Genomic DNA, 15856 nt, shown 5'->3' on the forward strand with positions numbered 1-15856 from the left:
TACGCAAATGATATTGCGGTAAACTTGAATAAAAAGAGATCTAAGCCAAGCCATTGATATTATTATGGTTGCTAGTTGTTATTTGCTTGTGGGTTTGTTTGGTTTAAGAAAGGCGATTCTTTGGATGAGTTTGGCGACGAGAATAAATGATTTGAGTGAAGAAAGCTTCTTAGATGGTATATGATCATTTTATAGTCTATATTAGATTTTGTAGCATTTAATCGTGTATATATTGTCTAAGTTGCCACTAGAGAGGGGAGGGGAGGGGAGGGTATATTTGACATCAATGTTATTGTGTGTGCTCCTTAAAGTATTTGCAATGGATTCTCTAAATTTCTATCTAAAATAACTATTGAAAGCTATCCTTTTTTATTTTAGCTAAGGGCTTTTCAAGTATATTTACCATCTGATTATTTTTTTTTTTATATATATATCATTTAAATACTCTTATTTTTATTTTTTTTAACCCAAACCACGAAGAGAGAGGGAGATATAAATTATAAAGAAAGAAAGAGTAGAAGAGAGAAACGCATAAAATACTTATGCATTGGTTTAAAGAATCGGATGTAAATGGTTTTTAGGCTTTTGAGCTAGCCGTTCTACATAAAACTCTAAAATCCAAGAATGGAAAAGTTCTTCTTTGTTGCCTTTTCCATATTCTATAATACCTAAGATATTGTTCTTCATATTTATTTTCGTAGAAGCAGCTTCCATTCTTTTAAAAAGGGGAACAAAGTGGTAACAACTAACAATATTGCACCCAACTCAATAAATTCTCAAAAATAGAAAAAGAAACTAGAATGTACGATTTTGAGCATAACTGGGAAACATATTACTTTAGCTATGCAACAAGGAAAATGGTAGGTATTCTTTTAATATTCTCCTCGTTAAATACATTATAATTGGGAGGACACCAAATGAACACGTAGCATTTTCCTACTAATAATAACACTTTTTCTAATGCTTGAAAACTCTTAAATGAGTCGAGACGTGTATGGTTAGCAAGATCATCCAAAGAGACTCCGAGGTTACTGTATATCGTCACACAAACGGCGTCGTATAATCACAGAACTCCCATATTCAAAACGTTTAGGCAGATTGCAAGAGTTTCTGCAGCATCTTTGCGCATGCCCAAAAACAAACTTTGCCTTCTCGGGTTGGTTCGCAAGATCTCCCTCTTTGCGAAACCCAGATCTCTCGCGGTCGAAGAGACCTCGAGCTCGGGGCTCCGAGTTTCCCGTTCGCGCCTCTGGTCCTGTTTTGTTCGGCTCTCTTTCGGTAAACAGCTTGACCCCGACCCGATTTTCTCTGCGTTTTGTGGTTTTTTCAGCTCTCTCTGTTCTTTCTTCTTCTTCGAGTGTTTTTGGTCCACTCCGTGTTTGTTTGGTTTTTCCTTTTCTGCTTCTTTCTCTGGAGATACTGCATCAGATAAGCTTATGCTTTTCTTCGACTACATCAGGAAATGGGTACGACTGCTAAGTCTACAAACTCTCTTGCTTTCTTGTGGAATCATTGGGTTAACGATCCTCATTATTCTCATTTAAGAGTTTCGTTCCATGCTCAAAATTTTTATTATTATCGTAGTTTTAGTGCTACTTCTCCTAACACTACCGATAGTGGTAGAGATAATGTGGAAAGTCCCAATCAGTTCTTGAAATCTGTGAGAAATCAATGCACATCTGGAAGCTTAAGGAATCTTGGTGATGCTTTATGCCTGTTTGATAGAGTGCTTCATATGCACCCTTTGCCTTCCATCGTGGTTTTCAATCAATTGCTGAGTGCAATTGCAAGAATGAAGCATCACTCAACTGTGATTTCTCTGACTAAAGAAATGGAACTATTAGGAATTGCTTCTGATGCTTGTACTCTAGGCGTTCTAATTAATTGCTTCTGCCATTTGAACTGGGTGGATGTCGGCTTCTCCATCTTAGCAAGAATTTTGAAACTTGGTTTTCAACCCCACTATATAATTCTAAACACTCTTGTTGGGGGGCACAGTCTTCAGAGTCAACTTGCTGAAGCTTTAAGGTTCGTTAACGAAATGGAGAAGAATGGCTATAAACCTGATACAATTACCTATGACATTCTAATAATTGCTTCTACCATTTAAACCGAGTGGATGTCGGCTTTTCTATCTTAGCAAGAATTTTTAAACTTGGTTTTCAACCACACTATATAATTCTAAACACTCTTGTTGGGGGACTCTGTGTTCGGGGTAAAATTGCTGAAGCTTCAAGGTTCGTTAACGAAATGGAGAAGAATGGCTACAAACCTAATACAATTACTTATGGAACGATAATAAACGGTTTATGTAAAATAGGTGAGACCAATGTGGCTATTGGGTTGCTTAGAAAGATGGAAGAAGGAAATCTTGAGCTTAATGTTGTAATATATCACACAATTATCGATAGTTTATGTAAGGACAAATTGGTAATTGAAGCTTTAAACTTTTTCTCGGAAATGACAATTAAAGGAATTCAGCCAAACCTTTTTACTTACAAACCTCTAATTCAAGGCCTATGCAATTTTAGCCGGTGGAAGGAGGCAATTGAACTATTGAATGAGATGGTGCAAAGGAAAGTCATGCCTGATGTGTGTACATTCAACATATTGGTGAGCACACTCAGTAAAGAGGGAATGTTGACAAAAGCAAAAGAAGTTTTGGACGTGATGATTCGGAGAGGCTTAGAGCCTGATATAGTCACTTATAATTCTTTGATTGGTGGCTACTGTTTGCAAAATAGAATGGATGAGGCTGTCAAAACATTTAATACAATGGTTGAGAAGGGTTGTTCACCTTCTATTGTTAGTTATAACATATTGATCAATGGATATTGTAAAAATAGAAGAATTGACAAAGCAATGAGTCTCTTCCGTGAAATGCCTAACAACGGAATAATTCCCGTTGTTTTCACTTACAACACCCTTATTCTTGGTTTTTGCCAAGTTGGAAGACATAAGACTGCATTAGGGCTACTCCATGAGATGCAAGTTTGCTGCCAACATCCTGTTCTCAAAACTTATGTTGTTTTGTTAGATGGCTTGTGTAAGAATCGACACTTTCCAGAGGCAATAACATTGTTTCAAGAGATGGAAGACAAAAAGTTAGACCTTAATATTGTGATTTACAGCATTTTGATTGATGGTATGTCTAATGCTAGGAAACTAACGGCTACAAAAGAGCTCTTTAATACTCTTCCTTCCAAAGGTTTGCAACCTAATGTTCAAACTTATACTATAATGATCAAAGGGCTTTGCAAAGAGGGACTACTAAATGAAGTAAGAGAATTATTTGAGAAAATGGATAAGAACAATTGTTCACCTGACCATTTCATATATAACACAATGATCCAAGGCTTCTTGAAACATAATGAGACGTCATTGGCAGTGAAATATCTCCAGATGATGGTTGACAAGGGTTTCTCAACCGATGCGATCACTACAACCATTTTGATGGACTTCTTGTCTTCTAATCAGGCAGATAAAACATTACAAGAATTCTTTCAAAAGTTTGTGTGAAAGCTTTCTAATTCTTCAACGTGCAGGACAAATTTCATATTTTATCTCTTACTGTGTCAATCTGTAAGGAATAAAAGCATATTTGCTGCAAGTCATTAGGGTGATATTTCTTTCCGTGTCTTTTAAACTATTGTTGTGTATTGCTATTCCTATGTTGTTGCCTTTTCTTACAATTGTCTGTAGAGTTGTGTTGTAATTATACTTGTTTTCTTGAAGATTTATTCAAACGTTTTAGTGATGCAGAGTTATTGCAGAATATTGTTCATTTGAAGTTTGGGGTTCTTGATGGTTGCATGCTTATTTGCCCCCAAAGTTATACTTTTAAGTTTTTCATCAGTTAAATTAATTTTTCATTTATGTGATAAATATTTTGGAATAATGATATGAATATTATGATCAAACAAGTGTATCACTGTTATGATATAGTTCAATGAATACCTTACGCATATTTATAGCCTGAGCGTTTCTTTGTTCCATATGCCTTGTGAAATCATAATGGACATGGGACTGCGAAACCAATTTGCATAATGTCATTTGGTTAGCTTTTCAACATAAGACGTTGCCAATAATTATCTACATGCTTCTTCGTCCATTTAACTCCACTACTAGGGGACCATGACTCATGAAACAGAAGTCATTAGTTTGAATATCTCATTCCCCTGTCCCTTGTGGTCAAAGAACTTACAAAAAAAAAAAAGGACTAGGAGATAGGCAACTTAGATTGCAATTCTCAACTTAATAATCAAGAAATCTACTTTTTAAATGAATTAATTGGATGCTTATTGACCTAATTTGTTTTACGAGCGGTTGCATATTTATTTTAAACTTATAAATTAACTGTTTCAAATCAAATCTTATTTTTATTAAGAGATAAGTATTTCAATTCCATCTCTTTAAAATATCGGTTGGCTTTGTTGATTACTTATTATCATTCTCTTTTTTTGTTTTTTGTTTTTTTGTTTTTATTAATAGTTAAGTCCTATCGCGTTGAACATGGCTATAGTTGTCCTATCATGGTGAACACGGTTATAATTTTTCTATCAAGGTGAACTTGATTGTAATGGTCCTATCATGATGAATATGATTATGATAAGTTGCACATCTTTTATCTTTGTTTATTACTTAATATTATAAAATTCAATAGAAACACAGTTAGTTTTAATCATATGATGCAAGTATGCAAGTGTTGAAATGAATTGGAGTTTAGCCACATCAACGTTAATCATGCTCTATAGACAAAGTTAGTTTATCTCACAGTTGAGTCATCAAGGCTTGAACCATTTTTCTTGAAGTAGCTTCCTTAACTTGTATGTAGTCAGGTAATTCTACTCATGTTTCTAAGATTCACAAGCTTTCTGTGATTCTTCTAATCTATACCTGACTTTGGATGGAGAGTATATTGATGTAAATCTTGAATTACTTTAAATACTTTCTCAGTGCCATGATTTTTTGATGATAGTGACGATATTGACCACGACCTTGATACAGAGCTGGAGCTTCTAACTATGACGAATGCAGTATGGATAAGATGCCAGAAACTGACCAATTTTATATCACCAGTGCATCTTACTCGTGATGCTTATTGAATAGTCGTTTGAGGCTTGAGACTTCATGGTCTTCCTGCTCAGTTGATCATATGGGGATATAACGGCACAAATGATACTTTTTACAATTATCTAATGCAACTTGTGTGATGATATAATTTCAGCCTTGATCATGCATTTTTGCCACAAACTTCCAGAAACTTCATGGGTTTGTATTTCTAGATTTCTGCACAAGTTGGTGAAAAACTGGAGCCCTAATGTTCTAAGACATCAGTAATCCCCTTTTAACAAATTTCACTTTGAGCCACTGTTATTTGTTTCCTTATAATCTCCATATCCACGGTATTCCCTGAGGTGCATTTATTCAAATGAGAAGAAGATGAAATAGTTGCAGATTTAGATTGAAATTGAGAAAGTCAGAGCACTGGCTTTGGAACAGAACCAAAAGTTGTGTGTAAAATAAAGGACAGAAAATTGTAGGAAACACCGTTCATATCTTTAGTACGAGATTACTGTGGATAGAGATTTTCAACAATTTTTCTACTTGAATTGTTAACAATTAGGGTAGTAAATGTAAAAGAGTTTTTATAGAACCCTCTTGCCTGAGCAGGGAGGTTTTTTTATATTTATATTTGCTGTCTAGCAATCCCGACAGCAAATTGCTAGAGAACCGGATTCGACTATGTACTGTACCACTCGATATGCTTGACATATGGCAACTTGTAGTCATATGCATCTCTTCCCCCATCAGAAGGGACGTGGTAACTAAAGAAGATAATGTCTTTGTCTCAAATTGCATATTCCATGCCCTGGTCGAATTAGCAAAGATTTGACATCATTATAAATTTACAAGTCTTAATCATAATTTTCACATAGTGAATGGAACAAGTAATATGCAGTTTTATATTTAAATTTCAAGCTCATAGTGTCGTGCTAAGATTCTATGAAATTTTTTGTCTTCATTCATCTGGACTGTTCTGGATTTTCATATAAAAATATCTCGAATTGAAAAATAAACAAAATAATTGACACGTACCAGCTAAAGTCTAAGCATTCTCTCTCTCTTTCTCTCTAATCAAAACCTTCTTTGAATTTCACCTAATACATTCTTTTGTAATGCTAGCCATGACTCGTGAATTATGCATTAAAATAAGATAAGATCGAAAAAAGATAAGCTAACTGGAATGAGACGATATAATCAAGAACCCAACTCCCGTGGACTAACCAATAAAAGGACCCTAAGTCTAACTACCGTGGAATACATAACCTATAATTGAAGACCTTGGAAGTTTTGGAGCAGGAAGGGCGGGAGTGCTTGATGTAATCTTATGTGCATTGAGAAAAATTGGGATCCAAATAACTAGGGGTGAAAAGGTAGACGGTTATTACCGTTAGCCATTTTTTAAGGGGTTAGGAAAAATTGCTAACCGCTAATCGTTAACTACTAACTATATATATAAAAATACATGAAACGACGACATTTTTATGTTTAAATATATATAAAAATGTATAAAAATTTAGAAATGATGACATGTGTAGTAAGGTATTATCGTATTACCATAGAAACGATATTGTTTTGGTTTTTTCTTTAAAAAAAAAGAAACAATTCTTTTAAAAAGCGGGTAACGGTTATTTGGGTTATTAACCATTTATGCAGTTAGCGGAGGCTGTTACGGTTAGTTGTTTTAGTCAATAACCACTAATCGTAACCGTGAAAAGACCTATACAAAAAACCTATAATTGGGCTATCCGACGCTTATAATTAGATTGTTTGAATTGCATTAGTTGGGATTTAGATTGCCTATAATTGGAGTGCAATTCAGACAGTCCACATAAAAGCGGTAAGACCGGCTTATTTTGGTAGTTTATTGAGAGGAGGATTGTATAGCCACTTGTCCCACCCTGCCTCCAATCTCTAGTTTGCCCGAAATATGTGGGTCTTATAGCTCCTTTACGTGGTTGCCTGCACTCCAATCTCTAATTGCCCCAAATATTTGGGGTCTTGTAGCTCATTTATGTGGCCGCCCAAATTGTACTATAATTCAGGCTGATCAATTATAAAAACGTTGGCAAACGTTCTTATCAATGAACATATTCATATTTTTAGAGAAAAATTTAATGCTCCCAACGTTCTTATCAATGAACATATTCATATTTTTAGAGAAAAATTTAATGCTCCCAACGTTCTTATCAATGAACATATTCATATGTTTAGAGAAAAATTTAATGCTCATGGAACTCTTTATTATGATGCAAGAGGCAATGTATTATACCAATGCCTTTAGACTACATTGGAGAAAGTGACATATTTTATATAATATTTGATTGTTGAGATTAAACAATAAACATGCTTGTTCCAAGTGTATAAATGTGCTGTGGCTTTTTCTAGCCAATTGATCTCGATGCAATTAGGCTAAATGTCAAAGAGAATACAATCAATTAAATCAAAGTTATCCTCAATTGTTTTTATCCAACCGACATATTGTACACCTAAACCGTACGAAGTTGTCAAAGCTAAATAAAGACACAAATTTTCTTCCAAATTGAGTTTTAGAACATTCTTTTAATCTGATATGTTAAATTAGGATTTGGATTTCCAACAACTTATTCTCTAATTGTTAATAGTTTAGATAGAAAATGTGAGAAAACATTTATGAGACCCACTTGCTTAAATAGGTGGATAACCTGTCCGAAATGGAAAATGATCATCTTTATTTCAAAATCCTTATATTTTTTTTTTATTTAGTACATTTTGAAGGGTAGCGTTGTCCAAAAGTTTTAATAATGGTAGTGCGTTAAATGCAATACCCTTTAAAATACACTAAATAGAGGAAATAGAGAAATTTTAAAATGGAGAGAATCATTTTTCATCCGAAACCTACTTAGATAAATAGGTCCCATAAAAGTTTTCTCACATTTATTGCTTGAATTACTAACAATTTAAGCAATAAAATTAACGAGAATTTCTATCCGTTACACGTGTCTTAAGAGTTAAGGGCATCCAATTTTTTAGATTAATCTCAAATTTAATATTTGTCCATTTTACCTTAAACCGAGTGAGAGTGGGAGAAGATAAAATAAGGATCTTATCCCTTAAAACATTTCGACAGAAGAATCTAAAGAAAGTCAACACATAAGATTCCAATCTGAGAAAGGTCAACATTATACATTCACCAAACTCGATTGTCACCAAATGAAATCGAAATTCAGTGATCACCACACTTTCTGCATGTGTGCCACGTGTATCGCTGCACCAATAATTGGTGGAAACATGTATCATATTTGTTGGCTTTTTGACTAAGACTCGGTATTACACCCCCGCCGTGTCAACCTAGCCTTTTCCCCCCTCACCCCTTGCCTACGCATACGACACACCCCATGTTTAGCATGAACAAACAACTTCCCTTTTTTTAATCCCTATATTAAATTTTCCTCCCTTTTTTTTTTTTTTTATTAATTGCATAGTCCAAAATCATTTAAAAATATTAAAAAAAAAATGAGTAATTCTATAAGCCCTTCAAAAAATAAAGTGACTCTTAAAATTACAATTTTATCAAAATTCAATAATGATCAATCACAAGCTCAATAGTGATTTTAAGAGCCGCATCATCCTTAGAAGGATACAAGAGTGACCCAAGAGAAACTTATAGCATTACTCAGCGTTAAAAATCACGCTTTATCTCACTATATTGATCCGTCATTTTTAAAAAAAAAAATTTAAAAGCTAATGGGTACTTTCACGTCAGTCAAAGTAAAATGTAGTGAAGTATGTAGCATTATTCTAAAATAAAATTTAAAAACTAATTAACAGTGTTACATCAAAAAAATAAAATAAAAATATGGTATAATATCTATCTTTCTCCATATTTATCTTTAAATCATGAATTATATATATATAAAGATATTTACAAAGGTGACACTATAGTATTGTAAAATTGAATCTGATCCATAAAAATGACCGGATCGGATTTAACTTGATTTCGCTTTCAATTTTGTTTATACTTAACTAATCAATCATATTTTTTTTTCGCCCTTCTCTTTTCAAACACCAAAACTGAATTCTCTCTCTTTCTCTCGCTCTGAGTTTTCTGTTTTTCAATTCCCCTCTCATTTCCCTTCCCTCCTTCAGGTACGCTCTGTAACTTTCTATATCTGAATTGCTAATTTCGAATTTTCAATTTCAGAGATCGACGTGAATATCTGTTTGCTAAATAAGGTCATTTTTCGTTCTTGTTCATACGCAGGTTAAATTTGGAAATTCGTAAATATCCAAATGGTCCCTCTAATTGTGAGATCATTGAGCTTCATTGGCCTGCGAAAATAATTGATTTTCCTTTTGTGTCATCAACTGCTCGTGCATACGTTATCCAAAATCTGTATTTGTTCGTTTTTTTTTTCTTCTCGGCAATTCGTGAATTCAAGCGATAATATGGGTTATCTCAATTCGGTGTTGTCATCTTCAAGCCAGGTTCATGCCGAAGACGCGCCCGTAAGCGGCGGGGGCCTCAGGTTTACCCTCTTTTGATCTTTGTGTTATCAATTTTTTTTTTTTTGGCTGGATTTGTAGATTGTAGCTGTTTTGTGTTGCGCTTTGTTGAATTAGATGTTTTTCATTGATGTGTATGTGTAATTGGTCGAGTATTGTATATCCATTGTGCATTATTTACTACCTTCTGTTTTGGGTTGAATTATGTATTTGTTGTATTATATATCATATATACCTTTTGTTTTTCAAGTAATTATAGTAAATTATGATGTTTTTATTGTTATGGATAAATGTTCTTTCTTTTTAGGAATCTCAAGGATTGGCTATGAATATTGATATATTTATCTGTTATCTAACTTAATCAAAAGGCCTGTCAGAATATGGGTTCCTTATTGATATATCCATAATATGAGGTTTTTGTTGGTCTGGTTTCTTCTTCAAAAGCTGAATTGTGAACTTTATCTCAGTCCAATGGGGGTAATGGGTGACAACTTTAGTTTCCATTTGCTCAAAAGGAAATGAAGTGAGGGAAAAGAAATTGTTTGTAATGATGGTTCAAAAGTCAACTTTAACACCTTTTATTTGTTAGGAACATTAGTCAATCATATAAGAATATACTTCTTTTTATATTTCATTCCCTTTGTTCTGTTTGTCGATTTCGGGGACGTTATTATTAGGTATTACCCCTGACATGCATTGTTCTGCATTTAATTCAACTGGATGTTGCTTAACTGTATTTTTGCACTTTCATCGTTGAAGAAGTTTGTATGTATATCATGTTTTGTCGTGTTGGGTACACGTCAATGGGTCAATGTCAGCTGACGGAACAAAGTTAATTATCCTTCTCATTCTTAATGACTGACTTAGTTGCGGTTTGTCGTTTTGGGCACAGACCAACAGCGTGGGTGTCCCAATCCTTCTCTTTTTTTTTTTTTTTTTTGAGCATTTTACAAACAACCATGTTTAAATGGTGTTGACTGAGCATTTTTTTCAGAAGTATTTGTTATTGTCATAATTGTGCTACAATTACCAATTATATCCTGTTTATACTTGGAATATATATTTATATAAATTGTTTGTACATGTCTTATATAACCCAGTTTTTGGAATCTCATTGATATGAGTTCTTTGCAGTTTGTTGCTTAATAGAGGAGTTTGTTAGTGATATAGATTTTTTTTTTCTTAGCTTGGAGACTTGGAGTTGGTGAAATAAATGGGCTAACATTTCAAAATTTAGTGATTAATACGTCAGAACTAGTTCTTGGGTTTGTTAGTGATATAGATTTTTTTTTCTTTAGCTTGGAGACTTGGAGTTGGTGAAATAAATGGGCTAACATTTCAAAATTTAGTGATTAATACATCAGAAATAATTCTTTGACCAAATTTAATATGACTCATATCTCTTTCTCTCTCTCTCAACAATGAAATTATATGGGATGCTTTTAACACTAAATGTATATATGTCACAACAGTCAGAATGGAAAGTTCAGCTATGGATATGCAAGCTCTCCTGGGAAAAGGTCTTCAATGGAAGATTTTTATGAGACACGAATAGATGGTGTTGAAGGGGAGATCGTTGGTCTGTTTGGAGTCTTTGATGGTACCTCTCTCTCTCTCTCTATACACACACACAGACCCAGACCCAGACCCAGACCCAGACATGCCCGCACGTACATGCACATAGGCATGAGAAAAGGAAGTTTTCTATGTAGAACTTACAGACAATTGTGTACTTTTGTGTCTGTGAGTCTGCATGCACATGCATGGGCATGTTGATTGTATCTATGCTCATGCTTAGTGTTGGAAACTTCATCTCTGATTCTGTCTGTTGTACCATGGCTTCTGATGTATTGATTTCTTTCAGCTGCATGCTGTTACCTCTAATAGCATTCACTGGATAACATTGAATTAGCACGTTATCCACATAATGGTTCCTTTTAAAGGGATACTGCTGAATGATTTTTTACATTTTTAGATATTCGGATATCTGCTTCACGTGGTCACAGAACTTAAAAGCCCTTTTCCAAGAGATGTTATTGACTTGGATTGGTACTGTGTATTTTATTCTGAGGTTGTTGTGGCTTTTCTTCAGAATTTCGATGGCACCATCCTGGACTGTGAAGCAATCCTATCCTGACCGGTGATTCGTGTTTGCTATGCCATGAAATCAATCTCTGTGGTGATTGCCCATTAGGGGAATCCTCGCATGCGTGATTTGTGGATACTTCAACCTTCTCTTGCTTAACCCACTCGTAATGTGTGATTATCTTAAATAGCTTTTGCATGGGAGTAGACTATTTTAGATATGATTTGACTATGTTTATGCAAGCATATTTGCAGCATTATTTTCAATTTTGATAAGCAATTATTTTCTTGTAATCATACCATGTATTATTTTCGTCATAGGCACCGTTAACCAAGTTATTGTCATTTTCCAAACCTCTAAAAACCATGTGCTGTTTCCTGCTTATATAACCGTTAACCAAGCTATTGTCACATTAATTTACTTTATTTTTCTTTCCTTTGGAATGTCAAAGACAAATAACACTCCAAATCTCTCCTTTATGGTTGTCCAGGTCATGGGGGTGCCCGAGCTGCTGAATATGTCAAGCAAAACCTTTTCAGTAATTTGATCAGGCATCCAAAGTTTATTTCTGATACCAAATCAGCTATAGGTTTGTCACTTCTTATCCGTACACCATTATGATTTCTTTCTTAATGTTTTGCATTTTGCTATAAGTCTAAACTTGTTCTTTCTCTGTGCAGCTGATGCGTACAACCATACAGACTCAGAGTTTCTGAAATCAGAAAATAGCCAGAACAGAGATGCTGGATCAACTGCTTCCACTGCCATCCTAGTTGGTGACCGTTTGCTTGTTGCAAATGTTGGGGATTCTAGAGCAGTTATCTGTAGGGGTGGTAATGGTAAGGCTCATAAGTATTACTTAATTATCTACTTAACTTTGACATTGATTTGGTATATCCATTGGAGTATTGGACGAAACCAATTCAAAATCTTGTGGATGTTAAAAATGATTTTTTTTTTCTTTCTAGTTTTAGTCATCGTTCTGATGCACTATTTCTTACTAGAGTTTTGGATTTTATGTGGTCTTTATCGTAAGAAGCACTTATAGTCGAGGGTCCATCTAAAGGGACTTTCTTTCTACTTTTGGCACTCATTTATTACAATAAAGGCTTTGGAGAAGTTCTATATTTGTCCAACTTTTTTCTTTTAGCACATTGGATTCCATGGCTAGGTTTTGTTTCCTTTTTAATATTGTTGTTGTCATAATGTCATGTAATGGAACATGTTGTAGTAGATGCTAGTGTTCCCCTGGTTTTATTATAATGGTTTCTCTCTATATTTTTCTTTTACAGCTTTATCAGTGCGGCATTAGGTAATAAGTATATAGGTGTTTGGTTATATATTGATTTTAAACTTCCTTGTGATTCAGTTATTTCCTTTAGTTCCTGGCAGCATTGGATTTTTTTCTTAGCTAGAATTTGCTAATTATGTTGTTTCCTTACCATCCCATTTAGATTTTAGAACTCATTCTACCATGCATACTTGCATTTGGGGAACATATATGTTTGAGTACTTTATGGGAGGTTTAGTTATCAGTGAAATCCCTTGACAGCTATACAAAAGGAAAAAAAGGATTAAAAAAAAATAATCCTTTTTCATTTCTTTATATGAATATGCTAATTAGCAAACCTTATGATTCAGTTATGCCATTTCTTTATGATTTCAGTTTTGGTTAGTAGGGTCCCGTTGCTTTTCTGAAATCCCTTTTTTCATTTTTATATCTCATTTTGAGCATGCAAGAGTTTTGATGAAAGGTCCTTTTGAGGCTTAGTCTCTCTTCATTTTGGGAGGCTTAGTTTAGGTTTCATTTTTAGGAGTGCTGCTGAAAAATGCTGCATATCAACTCTCATGTGAGCGGATTCTGTTGATAAATTATTTGGTTCATTATGTATTTGCTTATAACCTTGTGATTTCCTGCAGCCATTGCTGTTTCTCGTGATCACAAGCCGGACCAAACTGATGAGCGGCAGCGGATTGAGGAAGCAGGAGGATTTGTTATGTGGGCTGGTAAGGTCATCACATGTTAATTTTCATGCTTTCTGGTGATTGAGTGAATTGCTTGTCTTGGTGACTAAACATTATATAATCAGGAACTTGGAGAGTTGGAGGAGTTCTTGCTGTTTCTCGTGCATTTGGTGATAGGCTCTTGAAACAATATGTTGTTGCTGATCCAGAAATTCAGGTGCGTCTTGATGTTGACTTTTGATGCTTATCTAAATAAAGTGTCTTGATTAAATTTTTGACGTGATAAATGGTTCAAATGAAAGAAGCTTAAGAGCACGAGATTGGAGTCCCGTAATGCAAGGCCCTCTTTAGGAAAGGAGTCTTCTGATTGATATTGTTAGAATTGGAGTGCATCAAACTTGTTTGCCAGGCATCCCATTTTCCGTTTTTGAGAATAATTAGCCACTGACATCATTATGGAACTTTCAGGAGGAAAAGATTGACAGCTCCCTTGAGTTTCTTATCCTTGCTAGTGATGGACTGTGGGATGTTGTCACAAATGAGGTATGCCATGCTTTCAAATTCTGGATTTTTTTTTTTTTTTTTTTATATATATATATAAGTAATTGAAATTCATAAAGCGCAAAGGCGCAACCCAAGTACACATGCACCACCGTCCTCTCACGGTCTTCAAAGCTTTGGCCATTTCTTTCTTTCCATATACACCGCATTATGCAGGATGGAATCATCTTCCACAATGCCGCACTATGAACACTACCAAACTGACCTCTTCCACGTGCAAAGAGATCTACCACTCGACTTGGCATGACCCAATCTAACCCAAATAGACCAAAAATAGAATCCCATAAGATGCTAGCATCCTCACAATGATTCTGGGTTTATTCCCCTTTCCATGTCTCGATGAGGCTCTTGCATGTAGCAAAAGCCCAAGAGTGGATAGCGTGTCTTCAGAACTCATAAGTACTTTCTTTTCACTCTACCTCATTAACCTCATGTATACTCACCTGGCATTTTCATCACTTGCAGAAAACAAACATTGGCTATTTATTGTTTTGAATGGGTGTCAAGTGTTTTCTTGGCATTTTGAAATTGGACGTGTGGGTACTCCCAAGCTTTTTAACTCACTGATTCTTCCTCTTTTTCTCAGGAGGCTGTTGCAATGGTTAAACCAATTCCGGAGCCAGAACAGGCAGCAAAGAGGCTGATGCAGGAAGCATATCAGAGAGGTAGTGCAGATAATATTACCATTGTTGTTGTCCGTTTCTTGGCCAATCAAGGGGGTTCCTCTCACAGCAGCTCCGGGTAAGCACCCTTCCTAATTAGCTGGGTGTGGAAGATGGGGGGTTGCAATAAAATCTAGTAGTTCGTAGTGATAGAAAATCTTAGAATTGTACTCCTTAAGGATAGAGATATAAACAAAGTCATCGGGCTGCTGGTGTGTGTCACACATTATCAGCTTCTAGCATAGAGCTGTATCTGGGAGCTTATTTTCTGTAGCTAGAAAATATGCGTGTTTGAATATGTAAAAGAACCTCGAAATTCCAATGTCATTTGCTGTCTGACTCTTTTCATTTGCAATTGGATTTTTCTTTCTTGATGTAGTCTACAGTTACGGCGTCTTTCTGAAACTTATAACAAGTGTGATAATCATATTTTTCGGATAAGAAAGTACAAAACAGTAATGAATTGCTTTTTCTGAGTGTCATTTTCCTTTCTTTTTGAATCACACGTGACTGTCTCCCCCACCCCGGCCAGCCGCCTCATTCGGTTTGCAAAAGATCAACTCTTATCGTTTGCAACTTTTGGTGGGGGCACGATGTCAATTGCCAACCCAAAAGGATGGGCGGCTAACAGCTTTGACAAGCCAGGCACTACTTTTGGCTAAACAGTTTTCGAGTATTGTCTGAACTTGACCTCATTTCATCACTCTAGGTAAAAAAATTTGACAACTTTCAATATTTTGACTTTTTTTTTTTTTTTTTTTTAAGTGAAATTTAGGCTTATTTTATTCTCACATTATTAAATTGTGCGTAAATCATTTAGTATAGAACAAAATTGTGAGGATATTAAACCCGGTGAATAGCATTATTATTATTTTAGGAAAATTCGGACTTTGTTATTAATAATCACAAAAAACAGGAATACAAAACTCCTTCAAGACATAAGTCTTAACTGCACTCTAAACCCCATCCTGTCCCAATAAACTCAAATTTCTCCAAGATGGAATACAGGCAGTGGTATGCGCCACCGAAGGCT

The 15856-nt window shown here is 35.0% G+C and overlaps 1 protein-coding gene and 1 pseudogene across 2 annotated transcripts; both read left to right on the forward strand.

The window, feature by feature from the left end:
• The first annotated feature begins 1112 nt into the window (after nucleotides 1-1112).
• On the forward strand, nucleotides 1113-3745 carry LOC132189496 (uncharacterized; annotated as a pseudogene). The gene is made up of 2 exons (XR_015909080.1): nucleotides 1113-1278; nucleotides 1460-3745. The product of XR_015909080.1 is annotated as an uncharacterized LOC132189496 (transcript).
• A 5358-nt stretch (nucleotides 3746-9103) lies between these two features.
• LOC132189669 (putative protein phosphatase 2C 59) lies at nucleotides 9104-15178 on the forward strand. Its single transcript, XM_059604430.2, has 9 exons — nucleotides 9104-9192; nucleotides 9308-9572; nucleotides 11022-11149; nucleotides 12126-12224; nucleotides 12316-12474; nucleotides 13556-13642; nucleotides 13726-13817; nucleotides 14069-14143; nucleotides 14748-15178. Exons 2-9 carry the CDS (start codon nucleotides 9493-9495, stop codon nucleotides 14904-14906), a joined length of 879 nt encoding a protein of 292 aa, XP_059460413.1. The 5' UTR covers nucleotides 9104-9192; nucleotides 9308-9492; the 3' UTR covers nucleotides 14907-15178.
• Nucleotides 15179-15856: the final 678 nt, after the last annotated feature.

Source organism: Corylus avellana, chromosome 9 (assembly GCF_965113065.1).
Source record: "Corylus avellana chromosome 9, dhCorAvel1.hap1.2, whole genome shotgun sequence".
Taxonomy (NCBI): Eukaryota; Viridiplantae; Streptophyta; class Magnoliopsida; order Fagales; family Betulaceae; genus Corylus; species Corylus avellana.

Excerpts from the sequence above, each read along its gene's own strand:
- LOC132189669 (XM_059604430.2), top strand. The coding sequence starts at position 9,493 with ATGGGTTATCTCAATTCGGTGTTGTCATCTTCAAGCCAGGTTCATGCC. Across the intron at positions 12,475-13,555 it reads TATCTGTAGGGGTGGTAATG|CCATTGCTGTTTCTCGTGAT; the intron begins GTAAGGCTCATA and ends GATTTCCTGCAG. Across the intron at positions 13,818-14,068 it reads TTGCTGATCCAGAAATTCAG|GAGGAAAAGATTGACAGCTC; the intron begins GTGCGTCTTGAT and ends TGGAACTTTCAG.